The sequence below is a fragment of the Acromyrmex echinatior genome, chromosome 2, assembly GCF_024713525.1.
Source record: "Acromyrmex echinatior isolate Ae372 chromosome 2, ASM2471352v2, whole genome shotgun sequence".
Classification (NCBI taxonomy): Eukaryota; Metazoa; Arthropoda; class Insecta; order Hymenoptera; family Formicidae; genus Acromyrmex; species Acromyrmex echinatior.
The window spans coordinates 11,386,887-11,412,510 of NC_141853.1; the positions used below are offsets into that span (position 1 = coordinate 11,386,887).

A 25,624-nucleotide genomic window follows, 5' to 3' on the forward strand; every position below is an offset into this window, starting at 1 on the left:
CTTGGAAAATATCAACGTCGCTTAATTGATTCAAAGTAATGAAAACAGCGGATCCGCGCACGAAATGAGACGCTTTCCATCCACGAAGACGTGGATTTGCACGCAACGGGCATTGCGAATCCGTCCCTGGGGAAGGATGCATCACCTTGTTCCACGAGAGCGAACTGCATCCTCTCGACGAATGAGAGTAGCCGCTTACGAATTAGCGGGCGCAGTAAGTCCCGGCTAACTTACAGGGTGTACCTAAGCGAAGGCCTTAGGGATACTAACGAGCGTGTGGACGCTCGTTAAGGCGGGAATGCAGGGCATTGCAGGGTAGCCCGCGTTAACGAAATTTACGAAGCCAGCCGACGGTAACGAGTTCGAGGCTGAAGTACATGCTGCGAGCGAGGATATCGTCCTTAATTCTGCGCGATCGCGGCTGTTAACAGACGTCTTTTTTCCATCATTACTTCGTACGCTCCGGCGAAACTACCACGTTCTCGATTCTTTTATCTTGCTCGAATACCACCCTTTCGTCAATTTTACCTGAATTACAACGCATTCTCTTCATCCCCTCGATCTCCGTTTAACTACACCTTTCGAGATCATCGTATGTTTGTTGAAAACTGTAATAGAAAGAATGAAAAATGATTGCAAAGGATGGACAAAGCAGTAAACACGCAAATGCGTATCGTATATCGTACACGTGAAATATATTCCAAAACGAACGTATGTCAGGAAAAATATGCACATGTAATTTCATTTAGAATCTTATTTTATATTTCAATTTTTCAGTGAGACAAAAACCAAAGCGAAAGAAATATCGTTTATGATAAAGAATAAATATAATTTTATTATCGCAACTAATGCGACATAATATAATGGGAATAATACGATGGGAAAAATTTATAAACTCTGTGACGATCTTACTTCTCGATGATTGTCGGATTCGCATTGAAATTTACGAGTTGTTAATGTGTCGCTAATAATATGCAATTATAGTAGCTTACACGATGGCATACATCAGCAGATTTTTATTTGTGTGTTGGCTTGAGATTAACAGAATTCGCTTAAATTGGTTTGTTTTCTTTACAGTACATCCAGATAGATACGTATTATATGTAGATATTAATTTAGTTTAATTTGTTTTAAATATATTACTTTTAATAGTTGTCGAAGAAGTCAATTTGAACAGTTTGTTAGTTTTTTAATAAGAAATAAGATGTCCACTCTTATTTAAAAAATATTTTGTAATAATTAAATATTCATAATATTAAGAATATTATACTAATGTAGAAATTGATTACACGAACAGATGGTAATATTGACTGCCGAGTGGCACACACATAGAATTAATCTTCCAGCGTATACAAAATCTGCGAGATCGGAATTTACAAGCTGATAGGTTTTTACCTTCGTTACATCCTTATCCGCATGAAGATCGACTAATAATGAGCTTTAACGATCGCTTCGGGATCATGTTGACGCGCGCTCAAGCTCCTCACCGGTCGAGCGAAAAATGAATACATGATTCACGAGCTGAATGCACGCTACCTTCTCCAAGAGAATGAAATGCATCATGGAGAATCGATAGTCGAGTAATTCCATCGCTACCGATGATTCGCGGCCTTTATCTGCTTTGCATTTCCATGTCACGCGAGAGCTGCTCTCTTAACTTCAGTTCCTCATTCAGTTCTTCTTTCCCGTAATTATGAGAGAATCTCATTATATAGACACATCTAGATCCAAGTCTACGATTTCACCTGATTTATAGTTTCGATAGCATCTTGAGTAAAAATTTATTTCTGGCGAGTATATATATTTTTATCTCGTTTGTAAAAAGTAACGAGCGAAAGATAACGTGGAAGAGCATAAATGTGAAGATGAAAGAAACTAATAAAGTCGGAGCAAGTTCAACAGACCTGAAAATGTGTAGAACGTTCATATAACTAAACAAGATAAATGCAACGATATCATCTGTTTTAAGCATAGTAGAGGCTAAGTGTTAAATCATATATGAGCAACTAGAGGAATCAAAAAGAGCACGCGTAAAACGTACCTACAAGGCGAAACAGACGGAAATGAAGAGAATAACGAGAGAAGCAACTGGCGAAGTAAACGGTGGGGGATAAAAGCAAGAGGAACAGACACCGATAATAAACGAGTCGACAAAGACAGAATAGTGCGGCGAGCTGTATCACCTATGGGCAGATACAGAACTCGGAAGAAACGCAGGGTACACGCCGCGAGTCGCGACGGAATAAAGTCCGCGAATAAAGAGAGAGGGAGAGACGGCTGCGAGCCCGCTCCAATAGACCTCAGCTACCCAACAACGCTGGGTGGGGATCGACCGAGTGAGGTGAGCGCGTAGGAAAAGGATAGCCTTCTAGACGTGGCGCGAGGTAGGGTGATGCCACCGATCACGGCAAGAAGTGGGACGTGGTGACCACCTATGAGGCGAACCCACGAGACGTCGGTTCGTCCGAGTGGGGAGAGTTAGGGCGTTTCATTGCAGCATGTTCGCGTGTCAGCCACCAGATGTCGAGCGATCATGTCCCTCACCCGCGTCCTCGTCCCTTCGGGGTCACCTTGGGAGGCGTGTACGCGTACAGGTCTACACCCAGAAACGCCCATCGCGGGCCCTCCCGCCGCTTCCTCGCCGCAGACGTTCCGCGGCAACCAACTGGACAACCAGGCCCGGTCCGGTTTCACGGCGTCGCACTACGGCTTCGTCGAACTACACCCGCGTCTACCAGCGCCGCGAAGGACTCCACGTTTTCATCGGCGCGATCTACTCGGAGCAATTCACTGACTCTGACGTTCTTACTTTTGTCACAGACGCTATTTTCGTCCTGATCGTGGACTAACTAGTACAACGGAGACGCATCCAATGTATTGCCGTCGCTTTGAGAACGTCAGTGATCTTTGTATGGCACCTAAGGAACGTCTAACCGATCGAAGATCCGAAAACATGTGAAAGTGCATTGTGTTAGACTACTACAGCGAAGCTTTGAAGGGCTGCGCTTTGTAAGAACCACCGTGATTGGAATTCTAATTAAGATCATCTGTATTGTAGATGAGCGACAAACTGATTCAAAGTAATTTATGGTGTAAACATCGTCAAAAAACTTACGACGAGGGATACATCGAAAATGAAAGTGAGATAAAGTATAAATATTGACTGAAACAGTCCGCGAAACTATCCGTCGGAATGAAACCGAGTGAGGTTACTATTTAGCCGGTATAAAACTTGCAAGAGGTCGAAGTAAATGTCAAAAGTGTGAAGAGAAATTCTTCTAGTAGAAGGATTATTCTATCGTTAGATTGTAATCTTGTTAATCAATCATGTATGTTGAAAAGAATTGTGAAACTCAAACGGATAATGATAAAGATATATACAAATATGAAAATGACATTTATCAGTGCTAGACGGATCATTTCCGTAAGATATCATTAAAAATGATATTAAGTATTGAAAGAGGATTATGATTAACTCTTGAAGAAACGTTACGGAGAGAAGAAGGCATCATGAAAACACGGTCTACAAAAATTCCGTTGTGATCGGATCAAGAAAACGAAGCTTGTCATTGTGTGAGGTGGGTGTTTCTTCGGGTAAAAAATGTCGAGTACACTCCCGGAGGCACCAATGGGTCTGGACTCATCGGATCCAGAGATCAGGTCGAACCACCTGATCTCGCGACTGGATCATGACCAGGAGGACGCGGAGAAACGGGATCAGACGCGGGGAACAGAATGTAACAACGCGGACAGTGATTGTGAGAGCGATACGAGCGAAGTGTTGAGCGTTGGCAGCGAACCGACGCCAACTAGCGTGGTTGGTGTGCGTGTATGCGGCTCTATGAGGTACGATCAGGAATCCGCAAGTAGCCGGGGCGAGTTCCGTGACGAGGAAAACACGAGAACGTCGGCGACGCCATCGCCTTCCAGCTCCGCCAGCTGCAATGATCTGTATTATCAGCGTACATCCAATAATCACGTTCCAGCACCAAGTCCACCTGGTTACAGTCAACCACCATCGTCCCCTACGGCGTCTTCCGTCAGATCTCCGGCTTCCTCCTCGGCTACCGCCTCGTCTCCAGGTCGACCGGAAGCTATACAAGAGGCTATCGTACCTAGATACCAATCCAGTCATCAGCAACATCTTCTTACTCGATATTCTTCTAGGGAACCTGATATTTCCGACTACACGGCGCGAGTTCAGCACGGCCTAGGTCACGAAATCGTTTATCCAACTGTAGAAAGGTTACATCGTACACCAATAAGCGTTCCTCTAGTAACGAGACTCTCGTTGTCACCACCGTCGGCCATGACGGTCACCGGGCTTCAAGCAACGACGCCTGTTCTCCATCCCGCTGCTTGCAGAGATCCGCGGGAGACTACCTCGTTGATACCGCATCACAGTCAGCATCTACATCACGCGAACGCCCACACGCATCTGCATCAGGGCTCGCAGGTACAGCACGTACCGGCGAATTCGGTGCACCAGCACCGGCTGTCGGTCAGCAAGCTTCTGCAACGGGATTCCGGGAGTCCGGCATCGCCAAGCGCTAGGGAGGAGAACGGGCGTACTCTGCCCTCCACGAATGGCGTGCAAAATAGTATCAGCAATAACGGCAATCATCACAACAACAATAACAACAACAACAACAACAACTTACAGCATCAGGCGGGTCTAAAGTTCAGTATAGATAATATTTTAAAAGCGGACTTTGGTAGGAGAATCACGGATCCTATCTCTCTGAAGAAGTCCCGGCCTAAAAAAGTGTCTTCAAGACCGATCGATCTAACGAAGGACTTCCTAGAATCGTCCTCCGACACTTCTGAGAGGAGCAGCTCGGAAACGACAACGACCAACGCCTCCCCTACCAGTGTTTCGACTGGGAACACGACGTCCAACCAGACTGGAACAACCGATCCTGGAAAGATGTTGTGGCCAGCGTGGGTCTACTGCACCAGATATTCGGACAGGCCTTCCTCGGGTAAGTTATCATTATTGTTTGAACGATATCATATTCGTGTACTACGCTATGCAAATTTGTTTTCTTTTTGCTTCATGTCTGTAGCATAATGGCATTTCATCGCAAGGTGAATTTATATGTTAAAAGTTATTTGGGAAAATTATTTGTCGAGATACGTTATAATGAAATCTTTAGGCAATCGCCTATGTAACGCGTCACTACAACGAAGCTTCGATTTGTCATAGCAGAAACGATGCGATTTACATCGTCGTTGAAATATGACAGACAATCCGCATTATGATCTCATCAAAATTCCGCGTATTTTATATAGTCTTTCGTATGGGAATGTAACGGCAAATATACCGTATAATAATATGATTAATCAAAATTTATTACCATTGTTTATCCAGCGCAGAAATTTGCGTATTAATATTCGAAGAAATACATTGCAGAATGTTTTTTCAAATGGCGAAATGAGTTTTACGCATTCATTGTTCGAGTAGAATTGCCTAATCCGCGTGAATAGAATCTCTCATTAAGAGCGTATAATGGCTGTAAATGCCGAATGTATAAATTTCTTAGTCAGAGAAGAAATATTCAAACACCGGGAGAAAATGTTTCTCGCCATTGTGTGAGAAAGCGTTTGTAAAACGACTGCAATTTACTACTGTCACGATTGACGTGTAATACACTGCTCATTCGTGAAATCGACTGCCACGTTTTTCAAATAATAATTAATTAGAGAAACATATATAGCATACATACATCACATTAATTATGCCTTGGTAAGCGAAAATGGTGCAACTATATAAATATATAAATTGGAAGCGTGAAAGAATAATCTTATAATTCATAATGAAATAGTTTTTCGACGTTGTATATGTATGGAATCGTATCTTTGTAATATAACAAATAATTTAAGATCTTATCGATTTAATTTAAGTAACATATATTTGCGCGTATTTATCAGTAAAATATGATTTATCATCGAAGAATTTTAAAAGTACACGATTGTACACATGGACGATTCGACTGTGTAAAACTTATTTTTAACGAACTGCTATGTATCATCGGTACCTTATGCTATTGATCGGACAGTTAATTATCTGCTTTTTGAAAGAAGTATGTCGGTATTATTGCCACGTTTTTGCAGCATCGCGCAGATAGATGGTCCTTTCAAGTGACACAGGAAAACGTGTAATTACTTTACTTCCCGGCCGAGTGCCAGCTTGATGAATGATAGAGAACGTTTCTTCGTGTCATTCATATCTGATATACGCTTATTGTCAGGAAACAATAGTTAAGCAGTCGGAGAAATAGCCGCTCTCTGCCTCATAAATCAAGTGTAGCCATTTCTCACCTGGTACTCGAGTAACAATTTTCTAGGCGGATCCAAGACTCGCTGTTTGTTGCGCAAAAATTTGATCGATAAATTTATATAATTGATAAATACATTTATCTTTGCGTTATGCATCACATATTTTATATACATACACATATATATATATATATATATAATTATATACGACTTACACTCTTTGTATCTTTAAATTATTAAAATTATATCCCACTGCGATTTGTATTCCAGAATTACAAATTGTCATAACATTTGCGCGTATCTATGAATTATCAGGTTAACATTCTGCAGTAATACACATTTCCGTATGTTGTCGGTTAAATATCTCGCTCTACACGATAACATCTTTTTTAAGTGAAAACTTGCTCATTGCATTATGGCGGTTTTATCAACGCGCAAACTTTATAATTGTAATGTATCGCCGTCAGGACCGTTCATTACACCAAACACCGTGACGAATAGATAAACACTCTTGCCAGGAGAGATATTATTGGATCACCTTTTTCTATTATGTCTTTACAACGCGTAATTTCGCGACGGGTAGATAAGAAGCGCGAGTTGTTAAAACGACTAAAGTAAAATCTAATTACCGTAATTGCGCGTACTAGTCTCATGCAGCGAGTTCATTGATATCATGGTCGATGTTTCCACGAGTTATTCTTTTCGCGCATTTGCGTGCATTAATATCCGGAATGAATAAATGCGATACGGTTGACAAGGCTAGCAATTTTAACTACGTACTCGCATTGACGGAGAGTTCAGAAGAAAAAAAGGACAAACGAATCTAATCGGTAACGTATTGTTGGTTGCACGCACACTGGGAGCACTTTCACACCCGCAGTAATTAGATATAAAATGAAATTCTGTTCTCGTTATCGACTTACTTATCAATGTAAATACTGATCAAATTACAGATCGTAAGCACTTTGGTATAAATGTACTTTATAACAGATAAATGAACGTGTAATTAGAATAATGTTTTTACAGCTCGAAAATATAAAATATATCGAGCGATATCAAGACAATATTAATCATTTTGTACATTAAAAGTTGAACCTAATTTATGAACGAACTCTGAATCACTAATTCATATTCTTCGGCAAATTATATAAGACAATAACATTGTTTATATAAGACAATAACAGATCATAGATAATTGATTATAAATTTTATTTAACTTTATCAACAATTGTCGCAAAGTCTATAACCCAGATAAAAAGAAAAATAATAAGGTCAACACATCGGCCGAGTGCGCATTACCATTCTAGAGCAAATTATATTCCGTAATCGTAACGTGGGAAAGTATACGCTACGATCGATCAAGCCATGCGTTTGTGCTTATCATCTATTCCACTGATGCTCGGAAAGAGAACGAGGAGGTTCGGGACGATAAAACCTCACTCAAGAATATTGAGTTAATAATTAAGTTCATAACAGTGTCAAATATTCGTCACAATCTGCTGACCGGACGCGGATCCCGATACGTTTCCACCGGCTTTCTTGGGTGAGAAGCGCGACCGAGGTGCAATAAAGCCGGCGGTATCGCGCGCTAAAATCCATTTACGGAAAGTTATGGCTAATTAGTTCCCTCAGCCTTGGATACGCACACAGGCGTGATTTTCCGTTAACGAGGCTCGAACTGGTGGCCGTAGAGCACCGTCGGAAAAGGACAGCGTAGCTATCTCGCATATTTGTTGCGGGTTCCATATCACGGTAGACAATTTGATTAAAAAAAAAAAAAAAAAAAAAAAAAATCCACACGCTGCACGCTTTATTGTCAATGTACGAAAGCATTAAACTCATTGTTGTACGTTAGAGGGGAGGGAAACGCATGTTGCAACGCGTGCCATAAACGGGAATGAAACGGTGATCGAGGAATTGCGTGATTATTAAGCGTGGCCGTCAATTTTATGGCGTATCTCGCTGTATCACGCGAAATCTGAAACACTGTCGAATTATTCCTCGCGAAAGGTGCTTGCGCATGTTTGAGAAACAATCCCGTTCTGTCCTGACGAAGGGAACGAAAACGATCCGATATTTGTCCGTCATTATTCGTCAGTAAGTAGTTCACAACGTTGCATAATTAAAGGAAGGATCAGCGAAAAGCAGCGTTATATGATGGAACATTTAACGAAATGTTGTCGTTGTGGAATAAAGAGAGATTAATTCACGGATCTGATTCCTGGTGGGTTTGCTCCGTCTCTCTCCTTCTCTCGTATTTTCTCTTTCCTACTCTTTCGTTTTCTTATACTCGATGGAACGGGTCGATATACGTACATACGTACAATTGGCATACATGTGTAAGCAAGCACGTTTACTCCATATCGGACGGTCTCGCGGGATCCATCGATCTTATTAGGGTTAAATCGAAGGTGCTTCTCGTTCTCCACGGCTGGACACGATAACAAACCCAGGCTGGTACCAGCCACATACGGCGGCCCTGGAGGCAGTTACAAAACCTATGAATGGCTTCCGTTCGCGCTCCAGTTATCGTAATGTGAATTTTTAGATAAAACAACGCCGGTGCGCATTCTGTACTTGTTTGTAACAAACGGCGCTGTTAGTCAATCGTACTTGTCTTAAGATTGCGATGCTCGATGTGAGAATAAATTGCAAACCTGCATATTACATGAAGGGAAGGAAATGGACTTGAAAGATTGATCTAAAAATATCTGCGTACGTGTGATTAAATGTGAGGAAGAAATGTATCTTTATCGCTGAGGAACGAAGAGCTGCGAGACACTATCATTATATCTACATTGGGATAATTGTCTGTCAATTCCACGTCTGTTAATTGCGTAACAACCACAGGGCAGCTTCCGTTCCAGTGGGCAGAAGTACCAGCGAAAAAGGGAACGTCTCGAAGGCATAAAAAAAAAAAAAGAATGAGCGTTACGTTCCTTCGAGAACGTTTCATCATCTGAATGAAATCCCTTCTAACGATCTATTAATGATTCCGATAATTATCATCATTCTTGTTCGCGATGTTATCATATGCGGTCCATCGCGTGGATCAAACTTCTTCTCGGCCACGCATGTAGAAAATTGGATCCTTGTTGGAAGATAGGCGTTAAAAGATAGGTGTATATTTGAATGCGTCATTTAACGCGACTTATGAGAAGTTTGTTGTTGAAAATTTTGTCGAAACAAATACAAAGTTGTTAATAGCATAATGAATATGATGCGAAATAATTAATTTTTCAGACTTTGCACATTGATTAGAATCAAATGTGCAGGTAAGATACGTGACGCAATTTTGAGAAAAACATTTCCATAATTAGACATCACGGTGAAAGGAAGGTACAACTTGTTGACAATTATCATCATGGAAAGAAATTGAAATTGATTCTCATTAATAAGATTCAAGTTTATTATCATTAGAGTAATTTTATGTCATTTTAACATGAAAAGATCGTATCGCGCGACCTGAAACTGTCAATCCGTCTTGCTTAAAACTTACTCTTTTGATGTTTCCTTTCTTTTTAGATTACCGTCTGACGTCTAACATTTGCGTGTCGTTGTCTCGTTTTCTAACTTTCGCATGTCATCGACTGGCGTCACGCGTTGTCACCGTAGAATTAATTAATAGTTAAGTCAATATTAGCCGGGATGTCATTACGGGAAATCTTCTCGATGCGCAAGTTGTTATATCGCGATTAGCAAACCACATAGACGATAGTTAACTTCGCAGGGGATTTATTTTCTATGTGTCTCGGAATGTGCCTTCCTTTGCCATTCAAATATCCACTCATAAGCGTAACTTGACATGACGCGAGCTTTTACATGGAAATAAGAATCTTATTCTCTGCTGCTTGCGTTCCATCATTTTCATTCGCTGATCGGAAATTAGGGTACGTTTCTCTTCCGATACAAAATACATGCGAATGTAACAAGACGTCGTAACGAGACGAGAAAGGCGATAAAAGAATTTACTCCAAAATGTGCAAGTGAGCTAATTATGACGAAAGACGAGTGTAATGTTTACGTTCACTCGGATAATATCCATAAGTACGGTTGACGTTTTTGCTTGTACACTGAGAGGGCAGTTCATACGGTTTAAAACGGCTGTAATGGTTGTAAATGTCTAGTATCTCGTTAACGTGAAAATTTGCGAAACCACCGCTGCGATTGAAATGATTCACAGTAGCTGTAGTGAGAGACGCGCGTTATAGGTAACCTTTCACGGGTTTCAAGGCATTTGATCGACCATCGATCTTCTCGGTAATATATTAGCAGTTAATAAGTAATTAAAAGCCGATGTCGATAGGAGAATGATGAGCGTGCGATATTGCGCGACGCGATAACGGTGCCAGTTAAATACATTATCGAGATGCAGCCAGTGGAACGAGCACAAAGAAACGTTACGAGTGTGTCTTCAATTAGAAATTGTTTACGCCAGGTGGATAGTGCGCGGTCTATCACTATATCGGGATAATCTCTGGCGGTTAATAAACGGCAGAAAGAACGTATACCAAGCCCGCTAATGAGCCTCTGGATTGACAGACAGGCAATCCATAGGTGTAATGCGAGGCACACGCGGCCGATTACGCGTTTAGAAATTGAGTTCGCCGCTAATCGGTATCCAGGGAGGCATAAAGAATCTATCAGTGAAAGGAAATCACAACTCGGATCGGCGAAACGCACACTCATCATCTATCCTGGTATCAAGACGGACTCGCATTATCGTAGGATTTTATTCTTTCAATATTCTTCGCTAAAAATATGACATTTAATTTTTTTAACTTATAATTATAAAAATTTTTACAAGTACTTTCGAAGATTGATTTGTAAACATTTTGTAAAGAATTTAAAAAAGTTTTTTACATTACTTTGTATATTTTAATCTATGTGTTGCTCAACGATTTATTCTTTTTTGCAGACTCCTAGTCTCGCATCTTAATCAATGTATCCAGCTAGATAAATGTTTAGAGGCGCTTATAACGTACCTGTCAATTTTTATATTGAAATGTTCTTTGTCAATATTTTATTGATAGTCAGAATAAAAAAAATTTCTTTTTTTTATACCGGAGAACCGATAATTCTTTTTGATCAATTTTATTGGTCTCGATATTGCTTCATCGGCCACGTTCACAAAATTTACAATAAGACTAAGATTAGCAATAAGACCAAGTAGGCGGTTTGCGACAGGAAGCTGTTTGTCGTATGCCTTTATAAACGGAAATTACCCCGCGCCAATCACGAATTCTTACAATCGTTTCATACGCGTAGGATTCACAATCGCTGCGTGACACGTGTAGTAAATTTGTGGAAGCTCTATTTGAGAATGACTCATTCGTGACTTCGGAGAATTTTCGGAAATGTTTAATGTATGATCTCCTTTGCTTACAAAGCGCAGCATCACATCGCGGAACAAATTTAATCTCGTACTTTGATCTCATCGTAAGACGGTCATCGGATTTGATATTTATTACTCCTAGAAACATGTAAAAGGAATGTAAAATAATTTTACATTGTAAAATGTGATTCGCAATGTATTAACAATGTATGTTGATCACTACAAAACCCTTAAAGCGGAACTGCAAATGACAAAATAAATCTCCGCTTGTTATTAAATTTTTCGAATCGCGCATGGTTTCGAAGACAGTAGTAGTGTTTCCTTCCTTCGGTGTAACGCGCTTAGTTGATTGTGCCTTCTGGAGGACATCAATCACCTCCCTAGTCTCGTACGAACACATCGAAGTGGTTGTGAATGCGCGCCAGAATAACGGACGCGCTTTAAATGGCCGTTGTCGTCAACAACAGCAGCACAAATTTACGCTTGACATTCGACAATGGCGCAGACGTGATGACATCGATTGACCCAACTAAATGTTACTAATTTGAGAAGTTCACTTTCTAAAATGTCTTCAACAGTTCGATCGGACCTATTCGTGTTTATACGTCTAATACTTAGGTAACCTTTGTGAAAACCACTTTTCGTAGCCGTGTTCGAACGGAACACGTCAAGCTCTTCATGGCGAATAATTCACGAGAGGAGAAAGTGCTTAGACCACGAAAGTGGACCTGTCGTCGCTCCAAGTCTACGACATAATGATCGCGTCTTTACGTCCCTGCCTTGTAACTGGGCGCAGCTAATTCAACTCGCAGTCACGTAAGTCACCGAATATGTCACAACGACGTACATTATAATGCACTTACATCAGACAGCAGTAGTTTTACACGTATCGGACATGCCCTCTCATTTGCGCTCATTGTATAAAATGAAAATCATCCGTTTAGCCGCACGTCTACTAGCAGTATATTAAGTTACTGTATTAGGAGCCGCGGAAAACTTGACCAGTCTCAGCTAGTCGCAATACTCGATACATATATTATCCATAAATGCTCGATAAATTTCTCATGTCCATTTTTCGCTATAAATTGCTGAATACTATACTAATAATATAACATCATTTTTTTTTAATTCCTCGATATATTTAAATCTGTCGTAGAGATAATAAAGTGCAAACGAATGTATGTCTGGTGCTTCCAAATATTTTAATTCGTCATTTCAACAATTACTGGATATCAATCATACTTGCTGCCCCTTGTATAAGATATACGAGTAATGACAGCACACATAAAGCATCTCTTCCTGAAATGAGATTAGCGTCGATTAGCCAAGTCTTTCACATTAAGTATATACACGACTGACCACCCAGAGCACGTCAATCACGTTGTGGCTCTCGGCAGACACGACTCCGCGACATGAGGAAGTGCTTGAGCGCGCAAATGCAAACCGGAAGTTGTCCTGTCGTCGATAAGCAATGACACGATGAACGTATCTTCGCCTTTGCCATGAATGCATTCGTTCGTTCGTTCATTCGTCCGTTCATTCGTCCGTTCATTGCTCGCTCGCTTCACTCGCGAGGATCGGAGTACATTGTAAGGTATCGTTGAAAGAAGAGGTTTTACATGCGTACGTGGGTGGGCCGCCTCACGTCATGGATTTTTCAGACACGTGGCATACCATCAGGAGATTTGGTAAATTATTAGCAGCAAGACAATGCTTAGCAAAAGACTACGACTTTCTCTCTCTTTTTCTTTCTCTCTTAATCTCTGAATATCTGTCTACCGCCTCGTTGCCTTCTTCTTGCGCGTGACGACTGTATTATACGCGTCTTGTTGTTGTCGCGTTTCGACATGGACTAACGTCGCCATTTCTTACGGTATTTATAAATTTATAAGCAGATAGGTGAATTGTCCGACACTACGGCACGCACTGAACGCTGTCGTGTTGCCTCCGGTGAGAGAGATAATCGGACTTGTTTACGCCCACCTATAATCGGGTATTAGTAACCTGCGTATCAGTACACGTTGACGTTTATACAAGCCTAATTATGGGAGAGTGTAAAATGTGCCAGCGCACAAACCATATACGTTCTAAATTGTAGGTACGTACCTTTCTATTTCTTCGCTGACGACATTGAGTGAGCGTTTTTTTTTTTTTATTTCTTCAAGCAATCATTTTCGATCACAAATTAATAGATTCCATTACAAACCTGGCATTACATACGTGGAGAATAAATTTTTACCGACGACTCTTGAAAGCGCGAGGAAGCGGAAAAAAAAATCGATCGGATATTCGAGACACGGGTCTTAATTGAACTTATCATATTAACTGCCATTCGCTTCGGAGATATCTATATTTCGTTCATCGATAATGCGATAAAAAAAGACTGCGGTAGTGGTAATGGATGACATCATTACGACGAAGGGTAGAATATTTATGGAAGGCAGAAGGCAACCGGTCGGACGACTTCGTGGAAGACGAGCGAAGTCAAAAATGCCGGATCGCGTCGCAATCGTACGATGGGCCGTTCATTTGCGTGCGTCGCGAAGTGTTGCGTGTTTTATTGTTAACGAGATTGAGGAAATTATTAGCAAAGCAGATACAGGATATAAAGCTCCGTACGTTTTGGTGCACCTCCGCACGCGAGAGTGTGTGTGTGTGTAATGACATCTAGAAAAATACATGTACTTTATGAGCGTAACGACAGTTTCTTCATTATCAAACGCGAGTATAGGCACAATCATGTATTACGGGCAAATCATCAATTATTGCAACCTACAATAAAAATTCTTACCCTCTTAATGTCTCCCATTCGTAAATGTTATTTACTCATGACTGATATTTACTCGTAGCGTGACCAATTGCCTTTCAACTCTTGTTCAATCGTATTATATGATACGCGTACGTATATTTTGTAAAGGAAAATATAAGACCTCCCTAAGGGTGCGCAACATAAACTATAACGCGTATGACACGCATAATATTTTGCACGTCATATACGTTGTTAGCTATAAAACAGACAGGTGGAGAACCGGTGTTTTTCTAGAAAGTATACTAAATTATCAACCACAAATCTAAGGAAGCACGTCAAACAACACAATTTATAGTTGTATACGTTAATATGCGATCAATTTATTTCAAATTTCGAACAAACTATTGATTTTAATTTCATTCTAGACTTAATAATTATTTTTAACACCCCGAAGATCGAATGATTTCAGCAGCGATAGGGATAAGTTTTAACAACAATATCGTAGTGATAAAAATTTTTCAGCCTCTCTTTTCCGCGAACACAGGTGAAACCGATCGTACAGGAAGAAATGTAATAGTTAGTTCGAGTAGCTGGAATTCGAGTAACGTCCTGCGGCACGCAGGAACACTTCCTTTCGTCAATTATCACGGGCATACCATCGCGCGAAATTGCGACGGCGACGCGAAAAACGCAGCGGCGCAAGAAGCGTCGCTTGCATCATCGACACCGAGCTATGCGTATTTCACATGTCGGTGACAGTGCGACAAGATCGGCGCGCACAATAACGAATGACGTACTACCGCGAAGCGAAAAGGATGGTAAGTTTAATCGGGAGGAAAGTCGTAACCGGTCGGGCGGGTTCGCGGAAGGCGAAACAAAAAGCCGCTGGCAAGATCAAAAATATCCGATCGCGGTGATCACGCGCGATCGTTAGCCGGTAGTCAGGTGGAAATTTGTTGCTCGACTATATCACGCGACGATGCGTAAGTGTATGTAGCGCGTATTTGCGCGCGCGCGCGCATATATCATTTTATGCGTGTGCGACGCGTGTACATACGTGCATATTCGCTTGAGAAGACACGACAGGCCCACCCACACTACCGGGCCCGAAAAACCGGCCCCTGTTCCTTCCGTACGGCTATAATTTATCCCGGAGTGACTGACTGGTCGTTAGAACGACGGAGAGATAACGCGTATGGAAGAAGGAGTAACCTGTGGACCAGTATGCGCGTGTGCGTATATATACGCGTATATGCGTGTGATCGAGCTCTACCGTCGCTCAAGCGATTAGGATGGCATCCTCCTGCGTTTCTTTGTGGATTGACGTGGATCTCGCTCGTCGAGGATCTCGCTTACGTCGTTAGCGAGAGGTATCGTTACGTCATTTTGCTCGCCGATGCGATGTCGAGACGTTTTGCACGTGTGTCAGTAGAATGTGTCTTCCTCTGAACTCGTAGCGAAAGTAAAACTTCGCTATCGCGTTTACACACTTATCTCACAAGAAGTAATGATTTCTTCATGGGCGTGCCTATAGAATTCAGTTGGAGAGGAGAGCGCAAAAATTTATGCAGGGTGTCTGGAAATAATCGCCAAATATTTCATAGGCAGGTAGAGAGGACTAAATTGAGTCGAAAAGTCCTCTACCGTTTTGCAATTTTCGCAATAGTTAACAAGATATTAATTACTAAAAATTGCCAAATATTGGTCTTGAATAATTTTTTACTCAAATACTGTAAACTTTATAGAAAAGCTGCAAGAGACAAAAATCATTTATTTTCTCCTCATGAAGTTCTAAGAATTTTTTCAGAATTTTTTATCAACTTTTTAATACTGCATTTTCCTTTATTTTTTACCATGAGAAAATACGATATCAAAAAATTCTAAAAAAATTCTGAAAAAATTCTCAGAACTTTATAAGAAGAAAATACATTATTTTTGTCTCTTGCAGTTTTTCTGTAAAGTTGATAGTATTTGAGTAAAAAATTATTCAAGACTAATATTTGGCAATTTTTAGTAATTAATATCTTGTTAACTATTGCGAAAATTGCAAAACGGTAGAGGACTTTTCGACTCAATTTAGTCCTCTCTACCTGCCTATGAAATATTTGGCGATTATTTCCCAGATACCCTGTATATCTTCACACAAAGATGTTGAGAACTTATTAAAATACTTATATTAAAGTCAAACTTCAAGATCTTCAATGAATTTTCTCACAAATGACGCGCGAGAGCCAGGCATTAATCTTTTGTCGTAAAAATAATTTTCATAATTTATTTGTTCCTTTTTACCAAAATGTAGGAGGAAGCAAGCGCCTTTCCTGCGTACGCCAATGAATTTCCTCAATAATTATTATCTCCGAGTTAAGTGCTTGTACATGGAGATTTACATCTCGATTCATAATATAAATGTTATTACTTCTTCAGAATTTAATTATCTCCAGGAAAAAAAAAAGAAAAATAAAATTATCATGAATTATGCGTATATACTTGAGATATAAACTTTGTTTTTATCTTTATACGTCAACGTGATTGATGATTGGAAAATGGTCAAGAGACAGATGAAGACTACATATGTAATGTTCATGCAGCCTGTTTTCTTAGATTGAAATGTTAATGATATTTCTGACGAGCGTGTTGCCATTGCCATTATAAAATGCACTGAACATTCTGTGTGCTCGTAAAGAAACGCGTACCTAAGATTTATACCATTGCAGGTACATCGTGGATTTGTGGCGAAGTGCATCAACTCTACCCGCGATACGTTATCTGATTAAAGTTTCTCTTTATGGTTAATTACTTTGTCATACTGTTAAGTACCTTTTAATTTCCAGCTCATTCCCAATGCTTGCCTTTCAATCGGCAAGGCCGTGTTTCAATTATACTTTCTCGGCGCGCATTGAGATATTAAATGAAATCCATAAATTCATGGACGCGTCTCGATTAATCACGGCTGTGGAAGTTAATTGCGTTGCAACTGAATACGCGCGGTATAAACGCACGATTATCACGCCGATTATCTAATCTGAATTATCTAAACGCATTACGGCGCGATACGGGCTTTGCACAATCGCGGAATTCATTATAGCGCTCGCCCGTCGGAAGTTGTGAGGTTCATGGAGTTTCATGGAGTTTCACGCATTTTAGTGTAGGGATGAGCACGGAGAAATTTGTGCGTGGTTTTTTCGATCAAAATTAACGACCGTAAAACTCATGTGAGAAAATAGAAAATAACCAAGTACTCGATTCATTAATTTTTAAGAGGGTGTTTAGTACGAAAGTATCATTCAGATGTAGTAGCTGGTAAGAAAACCGTCACTATCTCTAAACAGCACCAATTCCCGCGTATAGTCTCGACTACATAGGCCCGGCTAATTTTACGAACCTAACGGAAATGATCCCCGACCTGAAAACAACAAAATTCGCTCGAGCGAAGCACGTCATTTTACAACCCAATACCTTCCGCGGCAGTTACGATCTCCCACCGAGAGGCGATGTTTACCATAAAATCCAATAAGCTTAAGTGTTCTCAGCGTGGAAATAAGATAAACTCCCGATCCATCCACGTAGACACCCTCTTGATATATCAAGGGCGGCGCCACTGGATGGATCCACCCTAGTGGCCCATCCACTAAAGACCTCAGCAATCACCCTCCAATATTAATTACCGATTCGTCCTCGTTGTCTATAAAGTAACGGTGGTAGACCTACGAATAATCACACGAGAGAGAGAGAGAGAGAGAGAGAGAGAGAGAGAGAGAGAGAGAAGGGGAGAGGACTCATTGGAGGAAGAAAGAAGGAGAGAGAAGCCACACGTTCGAGATAGGAACATTTAACGGATATCTGACGAGTTCATTAATAACTCTTGGTAGATAGGTGGATGGGGATGTACCTCTTCAGGTATTCGCGTGCTTAATTGATTCTCTTACGTAATTACCGCAAACCTCTTTCTCTTCTTACCTCCTCCTTCCACTTTGCTCGATCACGTATCCCCAGCCCGCCTTCTACGACTTCGTTACTTTTCGTTCGTGCCTCTCGTTGCCTCCTTCCAAACATCGCCGCATCGCGAGAGACACGTTTATGGCTTTGAACTCGCGATGCCTACACGCGAGAGATGTGGGAGAGTGGAGGTGGAGGAACATAAAGTATCGGAGATTATCTGACCGCTAAAGTAGCTAAATAGCGTTTCGCATAGACGACCGACTTTACGGATCGAGCTGAACTCAAACGTTCGAGCAACGCAAGCGCATAAAAACAGTATCGTTGTGAATAAAAATTCATTCGTTAAGATTGATCGTCATGACATTACAGTATCTTTGCTTTAATACAAACATAACGAGATATGTAATTAAAACAACTGAGATATAGATATGGATTGCCAATTATAAAATTATAAGTAAATAAAACAAGAAAAAGTGTTAGTCAGGCGTAATTAGTGCGTAAATCTTTGCGAAAAAAAAGTAATAATTTAATCACATCAATCGTAAATTACAATAATAAAAATCTATACACGTTTCGACTTATTGTAAAGTCATTATCAGGGATGAATTAGCGAGAATAGTAATATATTTACTTTTGAATATGTAAACAAAAATTTATTTCTTCATCCCAGGCGTCAAAAATTCCTTATGTATAGTTAAACAGTCAAAAGGATCAGACTTGAATGAGTTTACAACAACTTACAAATTGAAATAATACAAATGTTGAACGTAGTCAATGAAAATAAAATAAGTATGACAAATAAGTTAAGTATGTAAAATAAAGTCCAAGCGTAAAAATTAAAAGTAATTTTTAAAAATAAAAAGGTAAGAAAGAACAGAGACAAAATTTTGAATATTTTAAGTCAAATATCGAATGGTATAATTGAATCGAAATAACATTTCGTATGACAGACATTAATTAAAAAATGTGTCCGCTTTAACACTTTTGAAGAGAATACTGGATATAATATGAATCAATTGCAAATACCACGGTAGGATTACTTACTAAACCCCACGTAAACCCAGGGACACGTGGTGTGAAAAAAGACTTTGCCACCCTCGTGACGACTATCCCTGGAATTCGATCGACGTTGAGAAGCGCGACACTGTCGAAGGGTTTGCTTTAATGAATTTATAGAGTTTCAGAAGGGGTCTTTCCCATTCGGGAACCCCAAAGATTCTTCGACATTCAAAAGTAGTACGTAGTCTCGGAAGAATCCGTGTCATGAATGTAAGATAGCGTGAGAAAGTCACGAATCCACAATTCTCATTTTCGCGAAACGCGAGATTCATACAGTAAGACATATATTCGCAAAGGTTGAACGATATCGATACTAATATTAGTCGTAAGACAATTACGGTGTCGCAAAAATAACTTAACAATCTCAGAAAAAAACAAGTTATGCATAACTCTGGCTTTGCGTGCCTACCTTGACGACACGGCGACCTAAGTAAAGCAATCTTAAAAATTCATGTAATGCTAACAGCGGCCCTGAAGTACAACTCGTAACATTGTTAACAAATGTCTCAGTCTCACCCGAACTAGATACCTGGTCAGTCTCACGGCACATATTTTCGAGAAATGTATTACTCGAAACGTTTGTGTGGGTATCGCGGTAAATAAAGAATTTATCCGCGCTATAACCCGGTTAAAAGGTAAGGCGAGAGTAAAGCGCAGGTCGATGATCGACCTTTCAACGAAACGGTTGCGGGGTATCCTCGACGCCGCGATACGGTGCTCGTGGATATAAATATCCTGCTCGTCTTTACGTAATCGCGGTACGCTCGCGTGATTGCTCGAGAGCTCCGAAATTTACGAGCCTTCGATAATAGTTGAGCGTCAGACTGAGAGAACAGGTACCTATATACGTCACACAGACTTTGTGTCATTAAGTTCATCTGCTGTGGAAATAACCAACCGTTGGCCGATATACTTTACGACGATCGCGCTCGTAATCGCAATGAAGCACGATCCTTACATAGGAGTCTTACAAACTCTCGAGATTTGCATTGCACTATTCATTACGATTTTCAGGCACGTTCGAGCGATATTTCTTTAGAGCGTGCATAGGTAATAACGTACCATTAACTAAAATGTTGAGAACAAAACCGGCTTATCGTGTTCGATTAATAGCTGTTATCGAAATGAAAGCATTGGCTATTGAATTGATTGAAAGAGGCGGAAAAATGTACGTAAAATTCTGAATTACTTCAAACAGTTTTCTGACCGCTGTATAATTTAATATTCTTCTTGCGAGATGTTAATCTGACTGATTTCGCGCGCGCGGCTTTTCGACTCGTTTCTAAGCTGCTGAAACATTATCAACAGTTTTATTCTTGTATATTGCTGCTTTTTTTCCTGCTGATGATAATAGCTCTATGCCACATCCAATTAAGTTTTCCGCAAGAGATTTTACATAACAACACCACACACATTATTCGTATAAGTAAGTTTCTTACTAGCGCGTTAACTGGCGCTCAGGAGCCAGCTAATTATGTCAGGCTTGAAACCTCGCATTATCCCCCCACCTTCCTTTCTCTCATTCATCCTGCGTTACATTTTACTTTCTTCCCCGAATAGATGGAGTTGAATCGAGTTAATTTGCAACAATAATATTTTCACATTTCACGATAAATTCATAATAACAACTCGAAATCACAATCGTTTTAATTGTCACTATGGAAATAAGGGAGCGACATAATATCCTTTTGTATCACATTTCTAACTACTTTCGTCATTGAATACGCTCTAGAAAATGCAGAAACAATTTATTCAAGTCGAGTCATTTGAGAGTAATGTGAGAACTTGCGAATTTCGTAATTCATCGAGGTTCGAAGACGAGTAAATATCGGGAAAGAGAGAGAGAGAGATGGAGAGACGGGGGTACGTCCGCTCGGCAGAGTAGAGAGATTAGTAAATCCATATTATTAGCTTTAATGAGCCGAGACGCCGACCGCCTTCTTGCCTACGGCGAGATCCCGGCAAGGTGTGTGGCGAAAGTCGACTGCAGGGTGGCCTACCCGGACTCTGAATACGTTCCTGAATACTATTAATCGATTGAAACGACGAACCGGACGATATCCCGCGTGGTTTACCTATATCGGCAGCAAGGTCAAGAACGAGTTCTCCCACATTTGTCGAAGTCAATAGGGCCGCGCTATTTTTTTAGATCACGAACTCGTTTCGCGATGTCAAAATTCGTGGGCTGTGAAATTTTAACAAAATTGTATATACCGCGTATAGATGGAAATGTTTACGGATTTACACGGTGACGATCGTTTAGATAGACGCGATGATTAACGTAAGATACTTTTAGAATAAAAAGTCCCAGGTTGAAAGGATAAATTAATTGTCGAAGCGCCGATGAATTCAATTACCCGATTTTCAACTGTCCATCATTCATCCTCATCGCATCGGCAGTTTTCCGAACGTACGTACGTTCCAAGAACGCGTCAAGGCAATCGATAAATCACGCGGTGCCGCAAGTAATCTTGCCGTAAATCTATCGTCTATTCGCCGGTAGAAAGAAGGCCGGTGATTTTCTACACACCGAAACAACACCACTACTCCGGAGAAACGAGCGCAATCGCAATCAACGATTCTGCTCGACTGAATTATATCAGGGACACATTCTTCCTTTTATCGAGCATCACTTTGCCGTTCATTTCCAAGTCGGAGCCTCGGACACCAAGCGGTTCAGGCAGACGTCGCGTTTTTGTGACAGCGTGGCAGCATGGGTGGCAAAGTTACATTAATTGGTCCGTAAGAAAATTATACGATGTTTCCGTCGCCTTTCAATGCAAGAGGATGGACAGCCGAAGTGTACGAGGGAGAGAGAGAGAGAGAGAGAGAGAGAGAGAGAGACAGAAGGAAGGAGAGAGGAGAAACGAACGTTCGCGCAGGACGAAGAGTCCGCTTGATCGTAGTCTATGATTATGTTCTTGACTTTCGCGGTCAGGCCTCTTCATCCATGCTTCCACGGTTCTCTCTGCGGTGTTCCTTCCATGCCGCTTCGTGCCGCTATTTATAGAAGCTTATTACTTTATTGCAACCGGACTCTGAATGCATTCCGCCCACGCGGTAGTCCGGCAGCGCCGAGTTTTTTTTACCCCCAAGTTGAAACCACTGTACGGGTCAATGCTGCTGCGATCGTTGCAGCTGCAGCCGACAAAATCGCGCGACAAGACCGGCGTGAACACCGAAACGGAAGCGACGAAAGATCACAGCTCGTAATGTACATGTACTCACGATTGAAATGCAGGATGTTGAGAGACATAGTCGCATTTTCGATTTTTTTAAAATTTGTTAAAAAAAAAAACATTTTCCATGAGAACAATTTTCGAACGTAAAGTTTTAACCCCTCCGTATCACTTTATTTCTAAATCAATCTACTTATTTGTATCTTTAAAGTCGATTTACGCCCCGTTCATTTCTTCGAGATCACTTTCGTATATACTAATCGTATATTTGTTACCTTTGTTTGTTCACAACAAGTTCTGTTGAAAAAAATTTTAGGTTGGTATTTAGTGACTGACAAATACGAAAAACGTTCGGCAATTTGAATGGCACAACATGGAACAATACAACGTCATTCGTGTTCCACAATTAGTTGCGACGGAGACAGGTGAGGCACGAAGTCACGCCCCTTCGATGTACACATGAACCGGACTTAATATGTCTCAACTACTCTTTCTCTCCTGCTTTCGTCTATATTATCAGTCGATCATCCTGCTTGCGAATCACGAATCTTCATCGACAAAAAAATATTCGCCTAGTCTGTTCGTTTACAGGATTCTCATCAACTGTAAGATGAACTTGTCGAGAGACCATCGGTTTTTACATCATTCAGATTTATTAAGCGTGATAATCTCATCATAAACGTATGTAAGAGTTATAAATGTAACATCGCGTATCACATACGATTTATACATTTTGTGCAATGTATGTAAATCTTCGCACTTGAAGTACAACGCCTTTGGAATGTTCTAATTGGTCGATTACGATGGTGGAAAACATTTTGTCTGACATGCGTATCAAGTTTGTGAAGCAACGTGCAATGTAACGTGAGCATCGATAGGCACATGTACTCTTATCAGATGAACGGTGCAATCTGTAATCTATCATTCGAGTACCTCAAGATTATATGGCTGCCAAAGGGCAGCAATTTTAACACATAATAGCAATTTAACACATAAGCGTATCGATATAAAGCATATTATTAATCACTCAAAGCGACCAGCGCTATTTGCAATTTTTTGTATCGTACAATTGACAAGTTTAGACATTCGGCCATAAGAAATTACGGGTAGTGTAACATTTTTGGAAATTACGAGTCAGTTTAAGTTAATTAAATGAAGAATAACACAGATTAAAAGAAAAAAAACAAAACGAAACAAACACAGCGTTTCTTTTAATTGTTTACTTGCTAACAATTACCGCTAATGAATCATCCGAGCAAAAGTGTCTTCGTAGAAGGACTTACTTTTCGCATGATATCCCGACGGAAAGCGAAACTTGTAATTACGTCTCTGGTTTCTCGGCGGCAATGAAACGAGGCAGTTCGCTCCGATGCGAGCCGTTAGCAATCACGCAACTCGTTGCAGCGATTATCGTACTGGGACTTGCTCTCGAAAAGTATCTGAAGCCCCGTACCTCACCGAGGCACGAAGAAGCATTGAATGATCCTAAAGAGGTCCGCGACTAGTTTCAAGGAAGTCTCCAATGACAAAGGCCACTTTACGATCCACCCTTCCACTCTGTAACGAGTTCTTCTTCGAGTGTGCTCTTCTTCGTGGTCGCGAACTGCTGTCTTTCTCTAACGACCAGGTACGAAGATATCGTGCTCGATATAATGGATACTTTAGACTCCGACCTTATATAACCTGTTGTCCCAGGTGAGGGTCCATCGCGACACATGCGTACGACAGCTCGTTTTTTATCCTTCCAAAACTCGGAACGCTGCGCCAGTCTTGTCTCCGCGATCTCATTTAGCGACCCCGTCCAAAACTGACCTCGAAGTCGGGGGGTCCATTCCAACGAGAAATGATGATATCTGATAATACGATCGCGGTGGTCACGGGCGACGATGGTCATGTACGACATTAACGAGTTAGTGGATAAGAAAAAAAACGCGGATTAATTAATTTCGATAGTTATAATATTATCTACCCTTAAACGCTACATTACAGAAACAACTGCAGTCTGATCCAATTGATTTGATTGTTTATAACTTTTTATAAAAATGAACATATTGTAAAATCTCTTTTTCTCAATTAAAACACTAGACATTAAAGCATAATGATATCGAACAAATGTATGTATTTTTATTAATAAGAAAATTATTTATAAACAATGGAAAAACAAAAAGAAAATAGGATATCGTAAAAGAGTTAAGCCTGTAAGCACCAAATATATATATATATATATATATATATATATATATATATATATATCAACCGAAGAAAATTTTTTTTTAAATCAAACAAAAAGGAAACAAAAAGAAAATCAAAGATATAATGTATTCCATTCATTGCTTGTTAAAAATGTCGAGCAAGATGTATTTCACATTTTAATCATTGCGTACCAGCGAAGAAAAATGATACTGCACGCAAACGACGAGACGTTTACTCGCAAACGTCTGCGTTAATCGCGAGCGAGATACTCAATTACAAAACACGAACATTTAAAGGGGGCTACCTCAACGTCCGGAGTACCTGACGGAGCTGACGAGTAAGCCGAGTCGTCGAACGCGAGTCCTTACGATTGACTTCTCGAGGACTGACTACAAGGAAGACCTCCGGGTACGGTACTCCACCTAATCGCCAGGTCCTTTATTGCTGGCGGTTACTTTGGTTAAGTACCGGGGTCATTGAGAAAATTGTGGGCCTGTTTGCACTGTCAGCCAGTGGACTGGTTTTATTCGGTTAAGCCAACGGACAGCCTATACTTGAACGGAGTACCGGGCGAAATCGCTTTATTAGCCTCGACCGAAGCGTACAGGATGTAGATTCGACGACGTTCTGCGGGAAAATGTGTGAATTTTTCTTTCCCAATAATCTAATGAACGTAAAAAAAAAAAAAAAAAAAAAGTCGAGGCAATTAATTGAATTTTAACTCTAACTTAATGTAGCAATTTATTGTTTTAATTACAGCTACTTTCTAAAAATATATTGTTACTTCTACTCCGCAATATTTTTTAGATTCGCGCAGCATACTTAACTGATGATCCGATTGTGATTGGAAACACTTTAAATAAAGATCTTAACACGCATGATTTTATCAGT

The 25,624-nt window shown here is 40.5% G+C and overlaps 1 protein-coding gene across 2 annotated transcripts in view; it reads left to right on the top strand.

Moving 5' to 3' along the window:
* The first annotated feature begins 2,623 nt into the window (after window positions 1-2,623).
* The window catches only part of LOC105146768 (uncharacterized), a 73,986-nt gene continuing 50,985 nt past the window's right edge, over window positions 2,624-25,624 (top strand). The window contains exon 1 of one of the 2 annotated variants that reach the window (XM_011057255.2): window positions 2,624-4,982. In XM_011057255.2, the coding sequence (XP_011055557.2) occupies window positions 3,602-4,982 (1,381 nt within the window). In that variant the 5' untranslated portion in view covers window positions 2,624-3,601. The remainder of the gene's footprint in view (window positions 4,983-25,624) is intronic. The other variant, XM_087416717.1, reaches the window with a different exon arrangement.